The sequence below is a fragment of the Eptatretus burgeri genome, chromosome 16, assembly GCF_056783735.1.
Source record: "Eptatretus burgeri isolate ZD-2024b chromosome 16, Ebu_testis_v1, whole genome shotgun sequence".
Taxonomy (NCBI): Eukaryota; Metazoa; Chordata; class Myxini; order Myxiniformes; family Myxinidae; genus Eptatretus; species Eptatretus burgeri.
The window spans coordinates 54364742-54386326 of record NC_140976.1 but is presented as its reverse complement, the minus strand read 5'-3'; the positions used below and the strand labels follow the sequence as shown (position 1 = coordinate 54386326).

The window sequence follows — 21585 nt, the reverse complement described above, 5'->3', positions numbered from 1 at the left end:
CCGAAGGGGTTTTAAAAGGGTCTAAGGGTCTAAATTAGTCAAAGGGTCCAAGAGATCAAAAAGGAAAAATGGTCTAAAGTGTTGTAAGTGTTGAAAGGGTCCAAAAAGAAAGGGTCTAAGGTGATCTAAAGAGTCTATACATCAACAGTAAGGGTCTACAGGGGTTTAATGGGTCACAATGAGTCTAAAGGTCCGTCGTGTCGAAAAAGGTGTAAAACATGTAAATGCCGAAAGGTGTCAAAAGGGTCTTAAAAGGTCTAAAAGTAATATTAAAAGGTTGAAGGTGTTTAAAGGGTCTAAAAGAGTCAAGGGGTCTAAGCAGTCCAACCAGTCTAAAGTGTGGAAGGGGTCTGAAGTGTCGAAAGGGGTCTCAATGGTCTTAAGGGGTCTAAGAGCCTAAAGGGTACATTCCAACAGTAGTTTAGGTTCTTAAGGGTCTGAAGAGGTCTATCTGGTGTTAATGGGTCTAAAGTGTCAACAGGGTCCTAAGAGGACTAAAACGGTAAAAGGACTGTCCTATCTCTGCCCCCCCTAACTCCGTGCTCCACCCCATCTCTCCCTTTATTTTCTATTCTTCAAAGCAAGAGGGCATTGATGACATTAAGAGGTTAAAAATGAACTAAGAGGTTAAATTAAATTAAGAGGTTAAAATTATTTAATTTTAACCTCTTAATTTAATGTTGACCCAGTGAACTTAAAGGGTCTTAAAAGGTCTAAATATAATATTAGTAGGGGAGCGGGAGCAGAGATGGGACAGTACTTTTACTATTTTAGTCCTTTTAGGACCCTGTTAATACTTTAGACCCATTAAAACCATATAGACCTCTTCAGAGTCACGACGAAGCATTGTATTTTTTATTTATTTAAATAAATTCACAATCTCATGAGATGATGGAATCTCACGATATGTGATGGACATACAAACAAGTGTTGCATTTTGAATTAATTAGTTAATTATCTCAACACCTGGAAGGAAATTAAAAAAAAACCACTCCATTAGTTTTGTCACAGCGACGTCATGAACCATCATTCCGAGTTTCAAAACGATCCGGTTAGCCACCTCTCGGTCAATAAGGAAAAAATGTTCGTGGACTCACTGATTACCTGACTACCGGAATGACATCGTTGTGGCTTTCAGAGCTCATCTCGACTAATGTCATCGATAAGCTAACCGGATCCGGTGGTGTAATAGTTAGAGTGTGCCCTCTGAGTCTGTGAGGTCAGTGGTTCTAATCTGGCAGAGAGCATACCAAAATTATTAAAAATGGAACATGCTGCTTCCTTGCTTGACATTCAGTATTTAAAAAGGATAAGAGCACGGACATTCCCCACAGGTTGGCATCTATGGTCAGGTCAGGTATGGGAGCACGTGCCGGAGAAGCCATGGAGATAGGTTGGCATCCATGGAGAGGAGGGAATTCCTTTATAGGAAATGCCCCGCTGAGTGCGGTGAGAAAGGGGTGCCATTGTCGTGACGTTGCTGGTACCCAGAGCGCCCAAGGAAGTGACGGAACTTCCCGCAAGCTCAGTGGCTACCTTGTCAAACAGTCCTTTGTTGTTTCGTATATTTGTCTGTATATCCACGTGTATGCCTGGTGTTGGCTTAATGGTTCGGGTGGTGGGCTTGGCATCTTAGGATCCTGAGTTCTAAATCCCACTCAGCTGTTGAAGTAATACCAGGTGGGGTTACTTTGCCTGTCATCCTTCCGAGGTCGGCAAAATGAGTGCCAGCTTGCTGGTATCCTGTGTCGGAGTGGTGACCCATCCATGATTGTATCCAATAGCCAAGGAGACTGCTTAGGCAGCACCAACGCTCTGCACAGAGTATGGTCCCTATGGATGGATGGATACATGTGTGTGAGATTAAAAGAAAACAGAGCGTGGCCAATCAACCATTGGTTGGCATCCATTGTGCAGACTTTGATGGGCCTCGTGGCCTCCTCTTGTGTTGAAGTTCCTTTTGAAAGGGAAGTGTGCAATCGGCGTACAGTATTTGCATGCAACAACTCCCCCTCTCCGCCAGTCTCGGATGATCCAGATCGTAGTTACCTTCGGGGAGCAATTTCCACTTCCGACGATGAATATCCTCCGAATTTTCAATCGGTTGCAAACTTATACTGCACGGCAGAATAAAAGAAAGGAAAAAAAAGATGGAGGTAAATAGTTTTTTGTTGGGAGTGGATGAGGCTGACTATTTTTGGCCCTGGATCCAAAGAGTAATCAGAAAAAAAAATGCAGACGGTGTGAAAGGAAGCGGGAGGGGTGTGCACAGACGATATTTTAAGGAAATTCCCCTCTGGACAGAGCAATTTGCCGAATTTATGACAGCAAAAATGTGCGTTCCTAACGGCTTTTCCATAGTTCCTAATAGAGTGGAGCGGGAGGCAAGGTTGGTGTGGATAAGAAATGTGACATTTGCCTTTTCTGATGGAACATTGCACAAATCTTCTTGACTGGTGATCCGTAGGGCTTGCAGGGTAGCTCACGAGGTGGTGCACTTTGCCTCGAAGCAATCAAGTCCGGGTTCGATTCCCGACCCAACAATAAACTCACATCGGATCGGTGCTTCACGGACAGGGCCATGTATCAATGAGTGCTTCATCCATCAGATGGGACACAGAGCTGGAGACACGTATGCCAGAATTGGTTGCTGCTATGCGTTCGGATCCCACGGTGTCTCTCGACTAAGAACAGGTGAGTTATTGTCGGCACCCTGGCCAGATTCCCAATTCCTGCTCTAACTGTGCAGCTCACGGCAGTCACAATCTAGAGGTGACCCCTCAAAGCACGACTCCCTGTGTGCAAGAGTATCGGAAGCCAACCGGGATGCAGTATCGAGACATGTAAGAGGATTCTGCCATCATCCTTAATTGGACTGAACCATTCCAACCACTCTGAATTGACAGACACACACACACACACACACACCTGATCTGAATGATGACATTTGGTAGCCTTATATTACTAGGCAGAAGGATACTTTGTATTTGTTAATTTGTTGACACAGTGTTCCAAATACAGATATATACAGAAATATATCTGACCAAATACAGAACTTGCTTCCAAAAGACAGCAAAAAGACAACCTTTGCAGAAGGAACTTGAACGTGATCCTTCCTGATCAGCTTTCCAGTCAAGATAATGCCGAGCCTGAGTGTAGCTTAATGGTGAGGGGGGGAGGTGAGGTGTGGGAAGAAGGAAATTCTGGCATAATCAGCAAAGAGAAGGGTGTCAGATGAGAAAAGTTGAACAAGGGCGAAAAAAGGACACTTTTTCGAAGCCTCAAATCCATCTCGGATGCACGTGCAGTCATGTTGACATCATAAAAACTGTTCCGCCACGGTCTCTCTCAAGGATTCGTATCCAGCCTTCTCCACGCCTGACATGGTTTACGACCAAGCCGCCTCCTGGTTTTCCGTCTAAATCAGCGCCGTGAGCCAGAATGATGTTGCCTGTCTCAGCTGTCCGCAGTATAGGCTTACATCGCCTGCCAGCTGATGGGATAAGTCCCTAGACTACTTGCTTGTACAGATATAAAGACCTAACATGTTTCATATTTCATCGGCAACACCCTGGGAGGTATCAGTGCCTTGCAAGCTGGACAAAACCTTTTACGCATATAATCCTCACTCGGGCCGACACATCGTCCGCAGCCTCTCAAACTCAAACGGTCATGGCCATTTTGGTATCAACATGGAACGATGGCTTTGAGCCGACATCTCGCATTTAAAATTCCACCATGAGAGCGACATTCCTTTCAATGACTCCTAGTTAGAGGGAGACGGTGCCTGACGGTTGATTTTGTTGAAAGGCCCGACACCTGGCAAGGCCTTACCTGTGATTTCTAACTCGGGCCCTCATGTGGCTAAATACTCTGGTAATGGTGCTGGTAATAGCGGATATGCGTGCAGCTTTGCTTGAAGCACCGTTTCGCCAAACTAATTGCCATTTTTTATTTTTCTTTACAAAGGGTATGATCGGTGTGGCATGGAGAGCCATCGGGTTCCATGTTTACACACCGCTGAGAAAACAGTGAACAAGGGAAACGGTTAAAGCAGAAGAGTCTGCTTTTTATATCAAACGATGTTTTGTGTGTGTAGTCTGAAAGCAACCAAAACTTGCGCCCTAATGACAATCGTTCGGCCTCCCCATTGGTTTGTGAGCCACAAGGGGCATAACAAAGCCACTACCAACGAGGTACTCACAATACTAGTCCAAGACACATTAACATTTTGCAAAAAACATTTCAATGGGCCCCTCCACATTGAGTGAGAAAACTTGTGAGCACACTTTCGTTTACATGTACATCTCTTTAGAGATTTTTGTCCCATCTCAGACTATGAGGAGTGTAATGTCCCACCGAGAGCTTCTTGAGCATCCCATGCTCAAACCTTCACGGTTTTCAAACTTGAAACATTTCGGTGAGATGAAATGTGAGCTCTGTTTGACAAGCCGAGCAAGCACTTTCTTTACAACATCTGCTCCCTTTTCTCTCCTTTTCAGAATTCATGGAGCCTATTATAACTAATCTGCATCATACTGCTTTTCTCATTATCACCAGGCCGGCCCACATGTTGCCCAGTTGTGTTCGTCCGACGCCGGTTGTACGGAATCAATCATCTTTATGAAACGCTTGGCAATGACTTGCCAAGGAAAGAAATGATGGAAGCGATATTTCATCGAGAATCGGGGGGGTCTGTCGTACGTACACTCATTCGCGATGTGCTGATTATTATCCAGGCGGATATTTGGGCTCCTGGCATCCTGAATGAGGAGTAAACGTCTTTGTAGTCATTACCAGTGCATCCTTTCGAAAAAATTAAAAATATATATTTAAAAAAATCTATTCTAGCAAGATCTCCTGAGAAATGTTCGTAGGGGTCACAATATTGATAGGGTATTGCATAATGATCGATAACACGTGCTGTACGTGACAAAGGAATCATGATGTAATAAATATAGTCCCAAAAAATTTAGAAGGCATCATGAACTTCAGCATCGAAGTTACAAATTTACTGGGACAAATGGAGACTTTCCTTTTGTCCGTTGCTTCGTGAAGGGGTCTTAAAAATACATGCAGCTCTGTTAGATTTAGTTTGGTAGATAAAGCATGACTGCAATCAGGAGAAGAAAAAAAACAACAGTGTTTATTGATCCAAGGCTAATCCAGTGCCTCTCCCATCGGACGGTCTTGCGAGAAATTATGTCAGCACACCTGAGGTCCCCACTGGAAACGTATGAGAAGTGATGTTTTCCTGGCCTCCTGCTTCTCTTAATCCTAATCCCATATTTGGCCAATGACAAGACCCCATAATGAAACGCAACCGACCACTCCTATCCTCACCCAATCTTAAAATTAATCCTTCCTTGAGGTTATGACAGATTCTCCTCTTAACTATGACACATTGTTGTTACAACAGTGATCCAATGCTCACAGGTTATAGGTTTATAGAGGTTATATAATACTCCATAGTGCATGTCGGACAAGGACAGGATGAGACGTCAGTGTACTTTTACTTGAATTACAAGGACAATAGGGTCTGCAGGAAGCCTTCGAGGTATACACACTCACCCCTGAGCTGTCCAGCCTGGGTTCGAATATCGGCCAACCTACAAACTGTCAACCTGGTATATCGCAGGCAGGGTCTATATTTTGGTATGCTATGCCTCAGATGGATGATGAACTGGGTGTCCCATCTGCCAGCATTAGTTGGTGGACGACATCCCACGATGTCCTTCGAGAAGAGTTGGCGATCTATCACCAGCACCCTGAACAAATTAAAAATTCCTGCTCTAATCTATAGGGGGCACGGCCGTGCCCCCAGCCAATGATGTGACCCCACAGCAATATGTGCTGCATATGAAAGAACAACAAGGACAATGGATAGATTGGATTTGAACTTGGGGGCTAATGCCATGAGCAGCAGCAGCAGGCATCTTGTGGAGGAAGGACCCATCCTTGTGGAGGAACCCTTGTACCCACACTCAGAAAGAAACGTAAGACCAGCCAACCCAACTTTACTCCAAACCTTCAATCCTGATAGTTGTCGATCGAAAACTTCAACCTAAACAATTATTCTTCGCTAAGCTTTAGGTTTTACAACAAGTGTTCACCGTAATTCGAACCAAATTCGAAATCTTTGGTCTGTATCTTGATCTTGTCCGACTCACTGCCATGGGTCCATCCCAGGAGATACACAATGTGCTTTTCCGAGCCGTACAAACGCGTCAGTTCGTTGGTAGCATAAGCGCTCTCCGAGCTCAGCCTGCCCAATCGGCCCCAATTACCCACAGGCGGCCGCACTAGCCCCATAACAGATGGGCCAATTAGATTCTGTGCTGGGCGCGGATATGGAGAGATTTACAGCTTAATTGCTGCAGTTTCGGGTTGAGATCCAGTCGCCAGGAGCGCTGGCCGCACAGAAGGTCTGATAGACATTTTTTTTTTTCCTGTAAATGAAAGTAGTTTCTTTTCTTCTATATTTTTGGGATAAATAGCTAGCAGGCATCTTGAATTATCTTGTTATTTAATCTAGAGACCACGGGGGAAAATAGAGAGGGAAATGTAAGATGGTGAATGTGAGGATATAGAAATAGATAAAGGACAGGTACATGTCTTTTCTTTACCTATATCCAAAATTATACAATCAACAAAACTCATCCCCAAAACGTTTTTCATCTTAATTTCTTGTTGCATTGCTCATGTGATTTATATCCAAAAAAACAAACAATTACATTTGTTATAAATTGAGTAAGGTGGAGGCCCATGGAGCAAAATGTCCCTGTATTTTGGGAAAGGTGGGGCAGAACTCCCCCGCCCCACAAACCTCAATTCTGGCTATATGTTCAGGGTCCTAGAAGTCCACACAAGAGGGCTCTCTGGCTGATGATAAACCGGGCAATTTCAAATGATAATTGTTCAGTATACTGAACAAAAGGATTGAGGAGGATGTACAAGGTGTTTCAAAAAGTTTCACACAACTTTGACTTCCTGCCATTTCTTTGTTTTTTGACAAATACCGTTTTCCTTTTCAGGGTTTGGTGGTATTATCGTGGTATTTGTTCCCTGGGATTTTTAGCTCCGTAGATCAACTACGCCATTGACAGTTAAGTAGAAGACAAAAGTGGTGGCTCTGTGGTCTGAGACTAAATCATATGGAGACACCCACCGGAGGTTCTGCGGGGAATACGACCTCAGAACACGTGATGGACCCACAAATTGTGCCATTCAACGTATTGTGAAACATTTTGAGCACAAGGGTACAGTGAACAACCAGAGCAAGGGCAACAGTCGCAGGCCAGCATCAGTAACCAAGAGCCAAGCCGACATCGATGCTATGCGGGATTCTGCAGTAGACAGTCCCAAGAAGTCCCACCACCGACGCTCCCAGGAGCGAGGCATCAAATCAACATCAGTCTGGCATATCCTCACTAAGGAACTGAAGCTTTTCCCACACATCATCTCCATTAGGCATAAACTACGTTAAGATGACATGAGGAGACTTGATATGCGCAATTGGCTCAGTGACAGGATGGAGTGGTACCCAAACTGGATCAACCTGATCTTGTTCAGTAATTAAGCCCATTTCTACTTGAACAGTGTCACCAACAACCACAGCAACATTTTCTGGGGGGGGGGGGGCAGAACTACCTGAGGAGATCCTTGAGAGGTGATCCTGAAAGGGCCTAAGGTCACATGCTTCTGTGCCTTCAATAACAGATGGGGAACGTTCGGGCCTGACTGGTTTGAGAATGACAGCAGCAGGATGGTGACGATCAACGATTAGTGCTACTGGGCCGTGCTCTATAAGTTCCATAATGATGTAGCCCAAAAAGTCACCCCAAACCAGCTCAGCATGACTTGGTTTATTGCAGGATGGTGCACCCCTGCATACTTCTGGTGACGCCATCACTTTTCAGTGGCAGCTCTTCAGAAACTGCCTCGTTGCTCTGGGTACCATTCATGACTGGGCACCCCTTAGCCCAGACTTGAACCCTTAGGACTACTGGTTCTGGGGGGCTGCAAAGGGCTCTGTCTATGCCAACCGCCCTGCCACACTCGATGATCTGAAGCAGGAGGTATCAGACTACCTCCAGGCAGTGCCACATGAGATCGACAGGAAAGTTGGACAGAAATTTGGAGTCAAAATCAATGCTTGTCTGAACCACAGAGGGGCACATATCGGGAACGTCAATTACAAAGATTTTGTGCAAATACCAATTTCAGACCTTGGGCTCTCACGAACTCTAGCAGTGACTCACTGCAATAGCAATCAGTGACAGAAAATACCATGTCAGAAGCTTTCAAGAAATATTTGGTTCACGTTCCTGCGGTTTCTGTTTCTTTGTAAATTAACATTTAAAGGTGCATCACTCTTTTTGAAACACCCTTTATATGCATGAGGGAATGGTCTACATCATTACCATGTACATACCGTACATCTCACTATACTTAACTCACATAGTCCATTTGATCTGGAGACTGCCGATAGGGTCGGTATAGCCATCATAACAAAGCTACATGCAAGTCTTGTAAAAGATACAATGGATCTGTGATTAAACACAGGGAAGAACGACTTGTGTTCCCACCCATTCTTCCCTCACCCCTTAAAAAGTATTCAATGATGCAGTGTCCCCTTCTGACATATTTCAACAATATCTGTTTTGTTGTATGTACATGACTTTGGAAGCAATGATCAGGTGGTTAATGACTAGCTTTGGCTGGCAGGATGATCTAGAGGTATGCCTACTCACCTACTCAGCTGACTAACCAAGATTTGAATTTTGGCTCAGCTACAAACTGTCATCCTGGTGCCTTTCAGGCAGGGTGAGGTGTCAATGTGTGTGCCGTCTCTCAGATGGACATTCAACTGGGAGTCCCGTCTGCCGGCATTATTGGTGGACATTAAAGATCCCACGGTGTCTTTCACAAAGAGGTGAGCTATCGCCGGCACCTTGAACAAATCCAAATTCCTGCTGTAACCTTAGTCGAACGTCAAGCCTGGCCAGCCGGTTTGTGAAAGACTTGGGCTAAGCTTCCCCTGGCCATCCTCATAGGAACATGGGAATAATTGTGGCAGTTGATGATGAAGAAGAAGAAGAAGAAGAAGAAGAAGAAGAAGAAGAAGAAGAAGAAGAAGAAGAAGAAGAAGAAGAAGAAGAAGAAGAAGAAGGAGAATAGGAAGAATAAGGAGAAGTGCTCAAATGGTAATACAATACAGGCCAACCTTTGCAAGCACAGGTGATGATCATTATCATCAGAAAAGGGTAAGATGAATTGAAGTGAGGAACAAATGGCAGTTACAGGGATCGAGAAAAGTTTGCAAGGAACACCCACCATGGTGTACGAGTGTGCCGCAGCTAAGAGGCGAGTGCAGCCAAGTGAATCAGCGAAGGCACGCACTCCCAAGCAGTTGGCAGGATGCAGTTGGCGCAGCAAAAACGCACAGCACACCTGCACGGCAGGTTGCAACTGCAGAAGACATGCTGCAGAGAGTAATTCTTCTACAGTCTCTTCATGCAGCTCCAGTCGGCCTAAGAGGTTTGGGCAAAGCGATGAGGGACAGGAAGGGACATGGGGATGTGCTATCGGTCATGAAAGAGGAAGACAGAGTGATGTAAAATATCACTGGAAAACATCCGACGGTGCAAGCCCATCCGCGTCCGCTTTGTACTCAAACTAAACTTGATGAAAACAAGAGTTTAAAAAAAATTGTACATTTTATTCATTTGTGTTCTCCACAATCTCAGAATAAAAGGTTTGTTGAAGATTTGATGACAAAAGCTCAATTGGTAAAAATGTCACGGCCTGGACATACACACTGAATCTCAATGGTAAACAAGAATTTTGATTAAAACATTTACGGCTGGTCTACCACTTCACCGATGACATCATCCTTACAATCCATTTTTCCACATGGGGAGTAGAATGAGATGTGCTAAGTTAAAAAAAATTTCCGGTCAGCGGTTTCAGAGATATGTTTTAATTTTTTGCGTTTAATCCAAGATGGCTGCCATACCACATCACCTATGACATCACAAGTGTCATTAAAATAGTCTCCATTGGGGGGGGGGTTGCTCCTACCCTGAAAAGTTTGTGTCAATCGGACAAATGGTTGCTGAGAAGGAAAAAAAATGTGAAAAAAATAATAGAACAAAAAAAGGGTTGAAGAATAACAATAATAACAATAATAATGAAATTAATTTTAAGAAAATTATTAATTTATCTTCTCCATATTCTCATCATAAAGTTTGGTTGAAAATTTGATGACAAAAGCTCAAATGGTAAAATAAAAAAGTAACAGCCCGGACAGACACACAGACACACAGAAGTGATTGTACAACTCAGTCTCCTGCTACGCGGGGGACAGGCTAACGAGAACGGTATTAGGTAGAGCGCATACCTCTGCCAGGCTGAACAGTAACGTTTTGTATCCGACTGATAGGCCGGATCTGGATCCAGACCTGAAACCAAATTAAAATTAGCTTGTTCATGTCACCTTCCTAACGCATCCACATAATTTTGTCATAATTTATTCACAATGGTTTGAAATATCCCACAACATATCGTTTTTGGACCCATCTCTCAATGGTGAAGAATCAGTTATAAAAAAAAAGTTTAAAATTCTCGTATCTGGATCCGGATGTTCACCAAAATCGAATCAATTCGTCCTTGTCACACACCCAACATGTCCACCAAATTTCGTCCAATTCCGTACACAACTTTTTTTGAGATATTCTGTTCACACACAGACAGGGGTGAAAACACAACATCTGTCCATCTTCAGTGGCGGAGGGTAATAACGATTACGAGGGAAAAGGATGTTCATTCGGTCATGCTTTCACTTGAGTAAACATTTTGCCATTTTATAATTACATCCAACATGAGCAAAGCGTGAGCCTCCAATCTGAAAATAACAAATTTTCACCTCTTGAAGAGGTCCACTAAGCACAACCGAACCATCATTTGCATTGTTATTGTCATGCCATGCTTAGATGTTAAAATTACTAACTTTACTTCAATTACAACTTAATGTGTGAACATACATGTAGAGTAAAGAGGGTGCAAGATGACACCCTCCTTTCACGTCCAAGTATAACCTCTTCAGTCCGGTATGTGTTCAGTATCCTCGATGTCTGATTCATACCGAAGGTCTCTGGCTGACAGTATACCGGGCAATTTAAAATGGCAAATGTAAAGTGCACTGAATAAATGGACCGGGGAGGATATATATTGTTATGGTTTTGGAAAACTTACCCCAGGGGGAGAGCATACATGGACATGAAGGTGACCCGAGGATCAGTTATTTCATTAGTTTTTGTATCGATAGTCCTTCACCCCTTGTCAAAGGGCTGTTCGGGGGGTATGCGTTGGTTAGGCTGTATTTTTGCAGTGTAGTGTGTCCCCCCCTCCTCCCCGTCTGTTACTTTTCATCATTCTTCCTTCACACCATCATTCTATTCAATCTCTGTTTCTTTCAATCTTTCTTCATTCACACCATAGGTCCATCCCCCCCCCCCCCTGCCTTTCTCAATCCACCAATAATCTCCCCTTCATCAAACTTCCTTTCAACAATTCATCCTTCACCCCATCGGTCTTACCTTCGGCCCCGCAGCCGATCAACCATCCCTCAGTCCGGCGGAGTTCCTCTCCGTGTTGCCTCCATTTACGCATTGACTGATTGGGCACGTTCAATCCATCTGTGGTCGTTAATCCATCAGGCAATCAGATTATCTTCACCGCATGGGACTATGTGCATGCTCACATGCCTGGTCATGGCACGTATTCATGGCCTGTAGGACAGTACTTCTTGCAGGTGTTACAGTGTGGAATTGTATGAGTGGGTGCTTGAACATGGGGGAGAGGGCGGGCGGGGGCTTCTGTTGCGGCCTTGGGCGTGTGAAGGGAGGGACGGGGACTGCATTGAAAGTTCCCTCAGAATGGCGTGGCATTTTCCACAAGTGACGTTGTGGACACCTGTCTCTATCGGCTGCGGACCAATGAGAGAGAAAGAGAGGGAGAGAGAGAGAGAGAGAGAGAGAGAGAGAGAGAGAGAGAGAGAGAGAGAGAGAGAGAGAGAGAGAGAGAGAGAGAGACAGAGACAGAGACAGAGACAGAGAGAGAGAGAGAGAGAGAGAGAGAGAGAGAGAGAGAGAGAGAGAGAGAGAGAGAGAGAGAGAGAGAGAGAGAGAGAGAGAGAGAGAACTTATGGGAGGAGAGGAAAAAGAGCAGTGTGAAAGAGAAGAAAAATAGAAGGCAGAAAGTAGACAGAGAAGGCTGAGAGAAGCAGAAAGGCAGAAGCATATGGGACGGGCTCGCACGAGCTGGGACAAAAAGAGCTCATGAGCAGAAGACTTAAACTCGGAGAAGGCTCGTGAGGGAAGGAACAAAAATGTGTGAGGGTAAAGAAAGGAAGGTTTCATGAGCAGTTGGTGTCAAGCTTCTGTGGAAAAAGAAGACTCCTTCCATGAGCGTCAACCTGTCCTCTCAATCCTGTCAGCCACGAAGGACAATGAGGGTGAACGGCAGCACCTCATCGACAGGGGCCCGAGTAGGAAGAATCTGAGGCAGAGGATGGCAAGTCACATATCTAGCTCGCATATCTGGGATGCCAGTGAGGTCTCGCCTACTGGGTCTCGGCACCTCCGGAACGTGGCTGCATATCCCATCGCGTCACATCGCCACTGCCCATCTTCTCCATCCATTTTCCTCCGCATTCACTTCTATATTTGGGCTGCGTGAGGTGAGGGAGAAAGGAAAAGGCTGCTTTTCTTTTCTCCATACATTACTTTTATTTTATTTTCAAGTTCTTCATGTCTTATTCTTCTTCCCTGAGTGAATGATGGCCGAGTCTTTTGTGCAAGTGAGATTGAATAAGAATAGTTGTTATGGTTTCATCTGCTCTTTTGTGCCTTTTTGCTTTCTTGCTTATAAATACTTGCTTTGAAATGATTGCTTGCTTGTGAGTTTGTAATAAATAATTGTTTGTTGTCTTTTCCAATCTGTCTCGGTTGTCTTTTCCTTTTTTGGTCCGACACAGTGCACAAGTGCAGTTAGACGGGAAGTTGTACCCCCAATAATTCGCTTTGTTAGCCAGTGCACACTCACTGTAACACTTGGCAGTAATCCAAGTATGCGGTAAGGGCATGTGACCCCCACTTGACCGGCCGTCCACAGGTAAGGTATCACAGGAAGTAGTGGTAACCCTGCAAAGATTGGCAGTGCCAATCGGCATTTGTGGTTGCTTAGTAACCTGCCAGTGTGTGGAGTTATCTGTGCCTGGTGGCCTCAGGACCGGGCGTTTGGGAGGGACCGAAGTGCATTCCCTCGTGGCAAGCCTCAAACCCTGGATCCATAACGACATATATATGTACATATACATACACACACAGCACTGTATATATATATATATATATATATATATATATATATATATATATATATATATATATATATATATATATATATATATATATATATATATCGTGCTTTGATGTGCTGTACATTTCACAGAGCGTCAGTGCTGCTGAAGCAGTTTCTTGGCAAGGATTACACTGGGTGGTTTACCATTGCCTTTGCAGCATTGTTTGTCTGTACTTTATCCTTTTAAATGCTGAGCTTCCAGCAACAAAGCAGCACGTACCATTTTTAAAGTCTTTGGTATGACTCAGCCGGGGTTTCAACTGCCGTGCTCTCAAAGTCAGAGCGGACACGCCAACCATTAAGCCACTCAGTCTGGTATGCATTATGTATATTTGGGGTACCTATTAGGTAGGTATGTTAGCATGGTCCGTGAGTTCACAGAGTTAGAATGTTTTTTTTGTAAATCCGGGACCCCGTTAGAGTGAAGGTGTGTGCCGTTCCTTTGTTTGCCGTGAGAAGGGCACAATTGACATAGACATTAGGTAGGAAAGAGTTTTTCATGTTTGTCCTCTGTGTGAACGAAGATACAGTGCCAATAGAAAGTCTACGTCCCCTTAAAAAAATTTCACCTTTTGTTGCCTGAAAGCCTGGAATTAAAATGCATTAAATCAGACTTTTCCCCCTTTATTTACACATCGAAACCCACAACTTCCAAGTGAAAAACAAATTCTACAAATTTCGGAAAATTAATTAAAAATATAATATAACACTAGAATATATTGGTTGGATAAGTGTCCACCCCTCTGAGTTAATACTTGGTGGAAGCACATTTGACAGCAATTACAGCTGTGGGTGTTGGGATAGTTCTCTACCAAGTTTGCACACCTTGATTGGGCAATATTTCCCATTCTTTTGTACAAAACGGTTCAAACTCAGTCGAGTTGTGTGGGGAGCGTTGATGGACAGCAATCCTCAAGTCATGCCACAGATTTTCGATTGGATTTAGATCGGGGCTCTGACCGGGCCACTCAAGGACATTTATCTTTTTGTTCCTAAGCCACTCCAGTGCAGCTTTGGTTGTTTGCTTCGGGTCATTGTCATGCTGAAAGGTGAACTTCCGTCCCAATTTCACCTTTCTTGCAAAGGGCAGCAAGTTTTCCTCGAGGATTTTTCTATATTTTGCTCCATCCCTTTTCCATTCTATCCTGACAAGTGCCCCAGTCCCTGCTGATGAGAAACACCCCCATAACATGATGCTGCCACCAGCATGCTTCACAGTAGAGATGGTCTTATTTGGATGATGTGCTGTGTTGTGTTTGCACCAAACGTAACGTTTTAAATTTAGGCCAAAAAAGTTCCATCAGACCACAAAACTTTTTGCCACATGGCTTCAGAATCTCTGGAGTGGTTTTTGTTGTATACCTCAAACAGGAATCAAAGTGGGCTTTTTTGAGTAATGGCTTCCTTCTTGCCACCCTAATGTACAGGCCAGACTTGTGGAGTGCTTGGGATGTTCTTGTCACTTGCACACAGTGACCAGTCTTTGCCACACAGGCTTGTAGCTCATTCAAAGTTGCCATTGGCCTCTTGGTGGCTTCTCTGATCCGTCTCCTTGCTTGGTCATCCAGTTTGGAGGGACAGCCTGATCTATGCAGGGTCTTGGTGGTACCATACTCCTTCCACTTGTTAATGATTGTCTTGACTGTGCTCCAAGGGATATTCAAGGCCTTTGAAATATTTTTAGATCCCATCCCCTGATCTGTGACTTTCCACAACTTTATCCCAGAGATCTTTTGAAAGCTCCATGGTGTTCATGGTTGAGTCTTTGCTGTGAAATGCACTACTCAGCAGAGGAAACCTACAGGAACAGCTGATTTTATTCTGAAATAATCAGAATCATGACAATTTAACACAGGTGGAGGCCAATTAACTTGGTGTGTGATTTTGAAGGTTACACCTGAGCTAATTTACAATTGCTATTATAAGGGGGGGGGGTGGATACTTATCCAACGAAAATATTACAGTTTTGTATTTTTTAATTATTTCCAGTAATTTGAATAATTTGTTTTTCACTTGTGAATTATGATGTGTAAATAAAGGTGGAAAAAGTCTGATTTAATGCAATTTAATTCCAGGCTATAAGGCAACAAAAGGTGAAAACTTTGAAAGGGGTTGTCGACTTTATACAGGCAGTGTGTGTGTGTGTGTGTGTGTGTGTGTGTGTGTGTGTGTGTGTGTGTGTGTGTGTGTGTGTGTGTGTGTGTGTGTGTGTGTGTGTGTGTGTGTGTGTGTGTGTGTGTGTGTGTGTGTGTGTGTGTGTGTGTGTGTGTGTGTGTGTACTTTGCCCATCGACAAGTTTTGGACTATTGTGAGTGTCTTGCTCGTAGAACCTAGTAAACGTCTATGTCTCACACTGTGATCACGAGTATCGTGCGGTATCACCATCTAGTAAATAATACGTTGTTCTCAGTTTTGACATGAAATTAATGCTAATGCCATCAGGTATGAATCAGAACAAAACAAACAAAAAAGAAACTCATGGTTTTTCAATGAAATGATGTGTAATAAAAACACCAGAACGTCCCTCCAAAGCTTTGGACCAATAGTCATGTGTTTGATCCCCTCTCCGATGGAATAAAACCCACCGGTCACGGCAAACTGCAGCAAGGCAGGTTTTACACCGTCAGAGTGACCTAATGGCATTGTTATTGACATCCATGGACTCTCACTACAAGGTCAGTACATTACCTTTCAAGAAATTCAGAAGACTTGCAACACACTCAGTGAGGAGTACACGAGTCAACCTCTTTGGCATTACTGTCAGGCAGAAGAAAAGCTACTGGGGTTGATCATTGCTGCTGACCAAACCTGGTGTTATAATTACGAGCAAAACTACAACTCAGCTAAATGGGCAGGCCCGTCCGAAAAGCAACTGGCCAAATGCCAGCACGCTTCAATCAAGGCACTCCAAATCATTTTTACGAGCAAGTTGAAATTTTGCCGGAATGGGCAATTTAACCACAAGGTACAACGATTAACAAAGATTATCGTTGTGTGTAAGATGCAACCAACTCCTCTGAATAACCATCCTCTTTGCTGGCAATGCGGTGTACCACTCAAAGCACAGCGTCCGTGACATGTCGGAGTCCTGGGTGCGGGAAGTTTTGCCGAACGCTCCCATTTTTCATCAGAAGCTCCCCACCAAGATGGAAACCTTTAGGTAGCAATCTATTTTCTTCGAGGGTCGAAGGAAGAGCCGTCACACACAAATCGTGCACTCACACACTTGCAGACAGAGAAACTAGACAACACAGGTGCGAGCTTTTAACATTAGACAAACATGCTGTTGACCGAACTTTCCAGGATACTCTTGGTACAGGCGACATCATGTAGTAGTGTCACATTCCTCTCCTCAGAAATCTCCCACCCATGGGGGTTGTCTGCACCCTAACCTCTAAATGCTGACCACCGACTCAGCTAGTGTCAGAACTCAGAATCACACCAATGACCAGTACCACACTCAGAACAGACACTCAAACCACAATGGCACTGAGTCTAGTTTGTATTGGGCGACAGGTTCGACACAACCACCTTCAGCATGCAGAGAATACTCCATAAGAATCAGCACTGTGGGGAAAGAAGCCTGTGCACAGGCAGACTAACGACAGTATTGATGCAAACAAAGCACTGCATCCAATATTATCCATCCATTGGGACCATACTCTGCACAGAGTCGTCGGTGCTACCAAAGCAGTCTCCTGGGCTATTGGGCACAATCTTGGACAAATCGCCAGCTCTGACACAGGATACTCGAATGGCTCAATCATCCCAGCGACCTGGTACTCATTTTGCAAACCTCAGAAGGATAACAGGCTGAGTCAACCCCATCCATCCATCCATCCATCCATCGGGACCATACTCTATGAAGAGCATTGGTGCTGCCGAAGCAGTCTCCTTGGCTGCTGTGCACAATCCTGGACGGGTCGCCACTCCAACACAGTATAGCAGCAAGCTGGCACTCATTTTTCCAACCTCGGAAGGATGACAGGTCGAGTTAACCCCACCAGGTATTAATTCAATAGCCATGCAGGATTTGAACTCAGGACCTTCGGATCCCAAGCCCACCACCCTAACCATTAAACCAACACCAGGCACTACACAATATTATTTATAATCTATATATTGTTGTGGCTTCGGGAAGCCGGCACTCCCCCATGGCAAGTGCACCCAACATATAGTGGTCCAGAGACAGTTATTTCATTAGTATTCATTCAGTTAGCCCTTCCATTATATTTAGTGGGTACATGGGACAAGATGCGTTGCGTCAGGCTTTTAGCTCGGTCTACACTTCCCTTTGCTATTCTTTCACCTGTTGTATTTTACTTTAACTTCACACAGTCACAGAGACTGACCTCTTCACGCATGCATGAACGCCAGACCAGGCAGTAACGTATTCCGCAGCAACCTCATTAGCAAATGTGTGCCATTTCCCCATTCAAACTGTGTGCCATTCACCAATGGATGCCTCACCTCAGACCCTCACCATGCTCACCACGATACTACAACCCTCACCATAATCACAACGCCTCCTAAAAATCCCCACAGTAACCTACGCTCAACCTCCTCTCCACAATCACTACAAACGCTTCAGCCTCCTCACGACAACCACTTCACTCGCTCCCAATGCCTCCAACGTCCTTAACACAAACACCACAGCACTCCCCCCACTTCACTACAACCACCGCAACTACAGTTAGTTCCCTGGATGTTCACCACAGTCCTTTGGGATGCTGGGGAACGGAGAACATTGTGAATCAGAACACATTGGCATGTAACTCTTCTTCTTCTTCTTCTTCTTCTTCTTCTTCTTCTTCTTCTTCTTATTCTTCTTCTTCTTCTTCTTTCGGCTGCTCCCGTTAGGGGTTGCCACAGCGGATCATCCGTATGATCCGCATAGTGATTTGGCACAGGTTTTACACCGGATGCCCTTCCTGACGCAACCCTGGTCTCCTCTTATGACACAGGGATCTGGTACACCTATTTTAACCAGGGTGTACACCGGCCCAGTACACTGGTACTCACTTCGCCGACCTCGGGAGGATGACAGGCTGAGTCAACCTCCTGGTGTGTATTAATTCAAGTGGCCAACGGGCTTGAACTCAGGACCTTTTGGATCCCAAGCCACTGCCCTAACCACTGCGCCAACACCAGGCTAAACATTGGCATGTAACTCTGAGGGCAAATAAGCGCTGGGCTCATTCAACAACGTCTGGGTGGCCCTGGCGCTCCGCTAAAAAAGAGCACTTGTTTGGAGCCCAGAGCACATTCATGGCCGGAAAGTGCTCCCAGAAACCCACACCCCATATAAATCCCAGAGCTCTGTTGCGTGGCCAAGCCTGGGAGCAAATGAAGCCATTTTCGGCTCCAAAATCTGGCGGGGCAGGGCTACTTCTCAGAGTGGCATCTGCACACCAATAAAGATGCTCAGAAACGTGTACAGGGCCTTTGATCTGTTTTCTGGCTACTCCTTCGTCAAAGCGCTATAAAATAGCAATCGAGGTCACCGAGACAGACACTTTACAAGCCAGAGAGACGCTCTCCAGGCCACAGCGACACTCTCTGAGCCCGAGCCGACAATGACAGTTACCGAGCAAGAGCAGCACTGCCTGAGTCGAGAGAGCAGCATAAGTCACCAAGGCCAAGCCGAGCGAGGAGTCACAGACACCGAGACCAAGCCGAGTGAACAGTCACTAAATTATTGCCGGGGAGTTTCCGCGTCATCACTAGGTCATCAGTACTCGGCTTCCGCTGCGTTCCGCAGCCAACACTCATTACCATTGACATTTACAGATTCTCTCACACGTCGTTTGAAGCTATCCTCTAACACGTCTCTCCCATATACTGTCTTGTCTGCTGTAGACGCAAATTACTAAAAGAGCAATTGCAGACATGCACTCCTTCACTTCTGCTTCACATTTACACCTCATTTGCACCTCATTCTCATGCACCATAGACACCCCCAGTTTTCTTTCCCCTCCCCCCCCCTTCAAAGCGACTGGAAAGGTTAGGTCCGTTGGCCACGCCAGGTATTTAAAGAGGTCGAAAACACTTCAACTTTTTTGCTCTCCAGTTTCCTCAGGTGTGTGTCTGATGGTACCTGTAACAGTTTGCATAAGATAAGAATGTGTAAGTTTTCTCCATCGGGTAAGCTCTGTCCCGTGTCTTCTCTTTGTATATAACTGCATTTCTTTTTCCGCACCCCATGAATCGTTGCTTTCCCTGCTGTACATTTTATCAAATAAAACCCTTTTGATTATTGTTGAACATACTTTTCCTTGCCCTTATAAATAAATTGCTTATGTTGTAAATGTACCCAACTTGTTTCATCTTTTCCTTCATTGGTCCAGCATGGTCCGCACATTAGTTTAGCAAGGAAGTTCTACTCCATTAATTTGCTCCTTTTAGCCGGCGCACACTCACTATATCGCTCAACAGTAATTTGGGTGTGTACTGACGGCACTAGACCCCCCCTCCCTTGGTTTGAACATCCACAGGTAAAGTATCATGCAAGGTAGTGTAACCCTGCCAGGATCGGCAGTGCTAATCGGCATTCATGGTTCCTTAGCAACCCGCCGGTGCACTGAGTTATCCATGCCCGGCGGCCTCTGGACCAGGCGTTTTGGGAGGGACCTTAGTGCATCCCCCTGTGGCGAGCCTCGAACTCTTAAGTCTGTAACAAGATTATCAGCATTAGTATGTCTAAGTTTAACAGGTAATAGACGTTAGGGGAATGACATGACATTTCACGCAACTCTCATATGCTGTAGAGTTTGACACCACAAGGAAAAACATTTTATCACAAGTCGCACATAAAATTAAACCTTCCTACATTCACAATTCAATGTGATGTCAGTCAATAAAATATATTTTCTCATCAATGTATTTGATGAAATTGCCTTATATCTTATGAAATAATATCTAAAAGGCAGGTTTTTGTTAGACTTTATTCCTCTGCCACTGAAGGTGGATGGAGGTTATGTTTTCACCCCTGTTTGTCTGTCAGTCTGTCTGTCTGTCTGCAGGATATCTCAAAAAGTTGTGGCGTGATTCGGACAAAACTTGATGGATAGGTTTGGTGTGTGACAAGGACCAATTGTTTCGATTTTGGTGAAGGTCTGGATCCAGATATCAGAATGTGGATGGATTTGGACAAAACTTGATGGATAGGTTGGGTGTGTGACAAGGACCAATTGTTTCGATTTTGGTGAAGGTCTGGATCCAGAGACCAGAATGTTTTTGTGATTCCTCACCATTGAGAGATGGGGCCAAAAACAATATCTCAAAAAGGTGTGGACGGATTCGGATGAAACTTGGTGGATGAGTTTGTTTGGTGACAACAAGCCGATTAGATTTTGGTTCAGGTCTGGATCCAGATCTGACTTATCATTGGAATACAAAACGTAAACAGTTCAGCCTGGCGGAGGTATGCACTCTACGGAGTGCCGTTCTAGTTAAACATTTTTTTCTTAATTATTTTAAAAAGCAGAGTGTTAAACATGTTCTCATAATGAGATACTCACCATAGTCCAGGAAACAGAATGTCAGTTAAAAGCTCGATGTTGTGGTGTTTGTGAATAAGCATTAGTAAATGCCTGTAATTGAATGATTAAAATTGATGGTTACATGTTATAAGTTGTATCATGGATCGGTAAATTGTAATATAAACTGTTTGATGTGATGAGGTAATTTTGACTGGAGATGCCAGTCACCCAAAGATGGGTGACTTGTGATGAGATGTGTGCTTCGATTGTCCTGTGCTCAATTTAACTCTGATGAGTGAATGAGGTGTTAATGTCTAGAGCGGTTGCTAACGCATGGAGCCGATAAGAATCAGGTTGATTAAAATTCATGAAGATTGTGTATCGGGAACGAATTCCTCTGGACGAATTCCTCATGTCTGCAATTGCTGTTGAAATCATCCTGGACGGGCCAGCATACGAGAGAGAACACCGTGATGGGAATCGAAGAATCGACAGCCCCAAAGGATGAGGTTTAAAACACGTGAGTTGTGCCAACAGGAATGGGACACTTGGCGGCGGAAACAACTCAATGCAAAAATCGTTGTTGGACATTGTATGTAATGGTGGATTTCCTCATTTGACTTTGTATCTGTTTATTTGAAATACAAGTTTCGGAAACGTTACGCTGTTGATGTGGTCACTG

General features: G+C 44.5%; 1 protein-coding gene across 2 annotated transcripts in view; it reads right to left on the bottom strand.

Annotated features, from left to right (window-relative positions):
• LOC147011086 (kelch-like protein 5) overlaps window positions 1-21585 on the bottom strand; it is a 125885-nt gene that overhangs the window by 54274 nt on the left and 50026 nt on the right. For both annotated transcript variants that reach the window (XM_085858663.1, XM_085858664.1), the window contains exon 4: window positions 9337-9533. In XM_085858663.1, the coding sequence (XP_085714789.1) occupies window positions 9337-9533 (197 nt within the window). The remainder of the gene's footprint in view (window positions 1-9336; window positions 9534-21585) is intronic.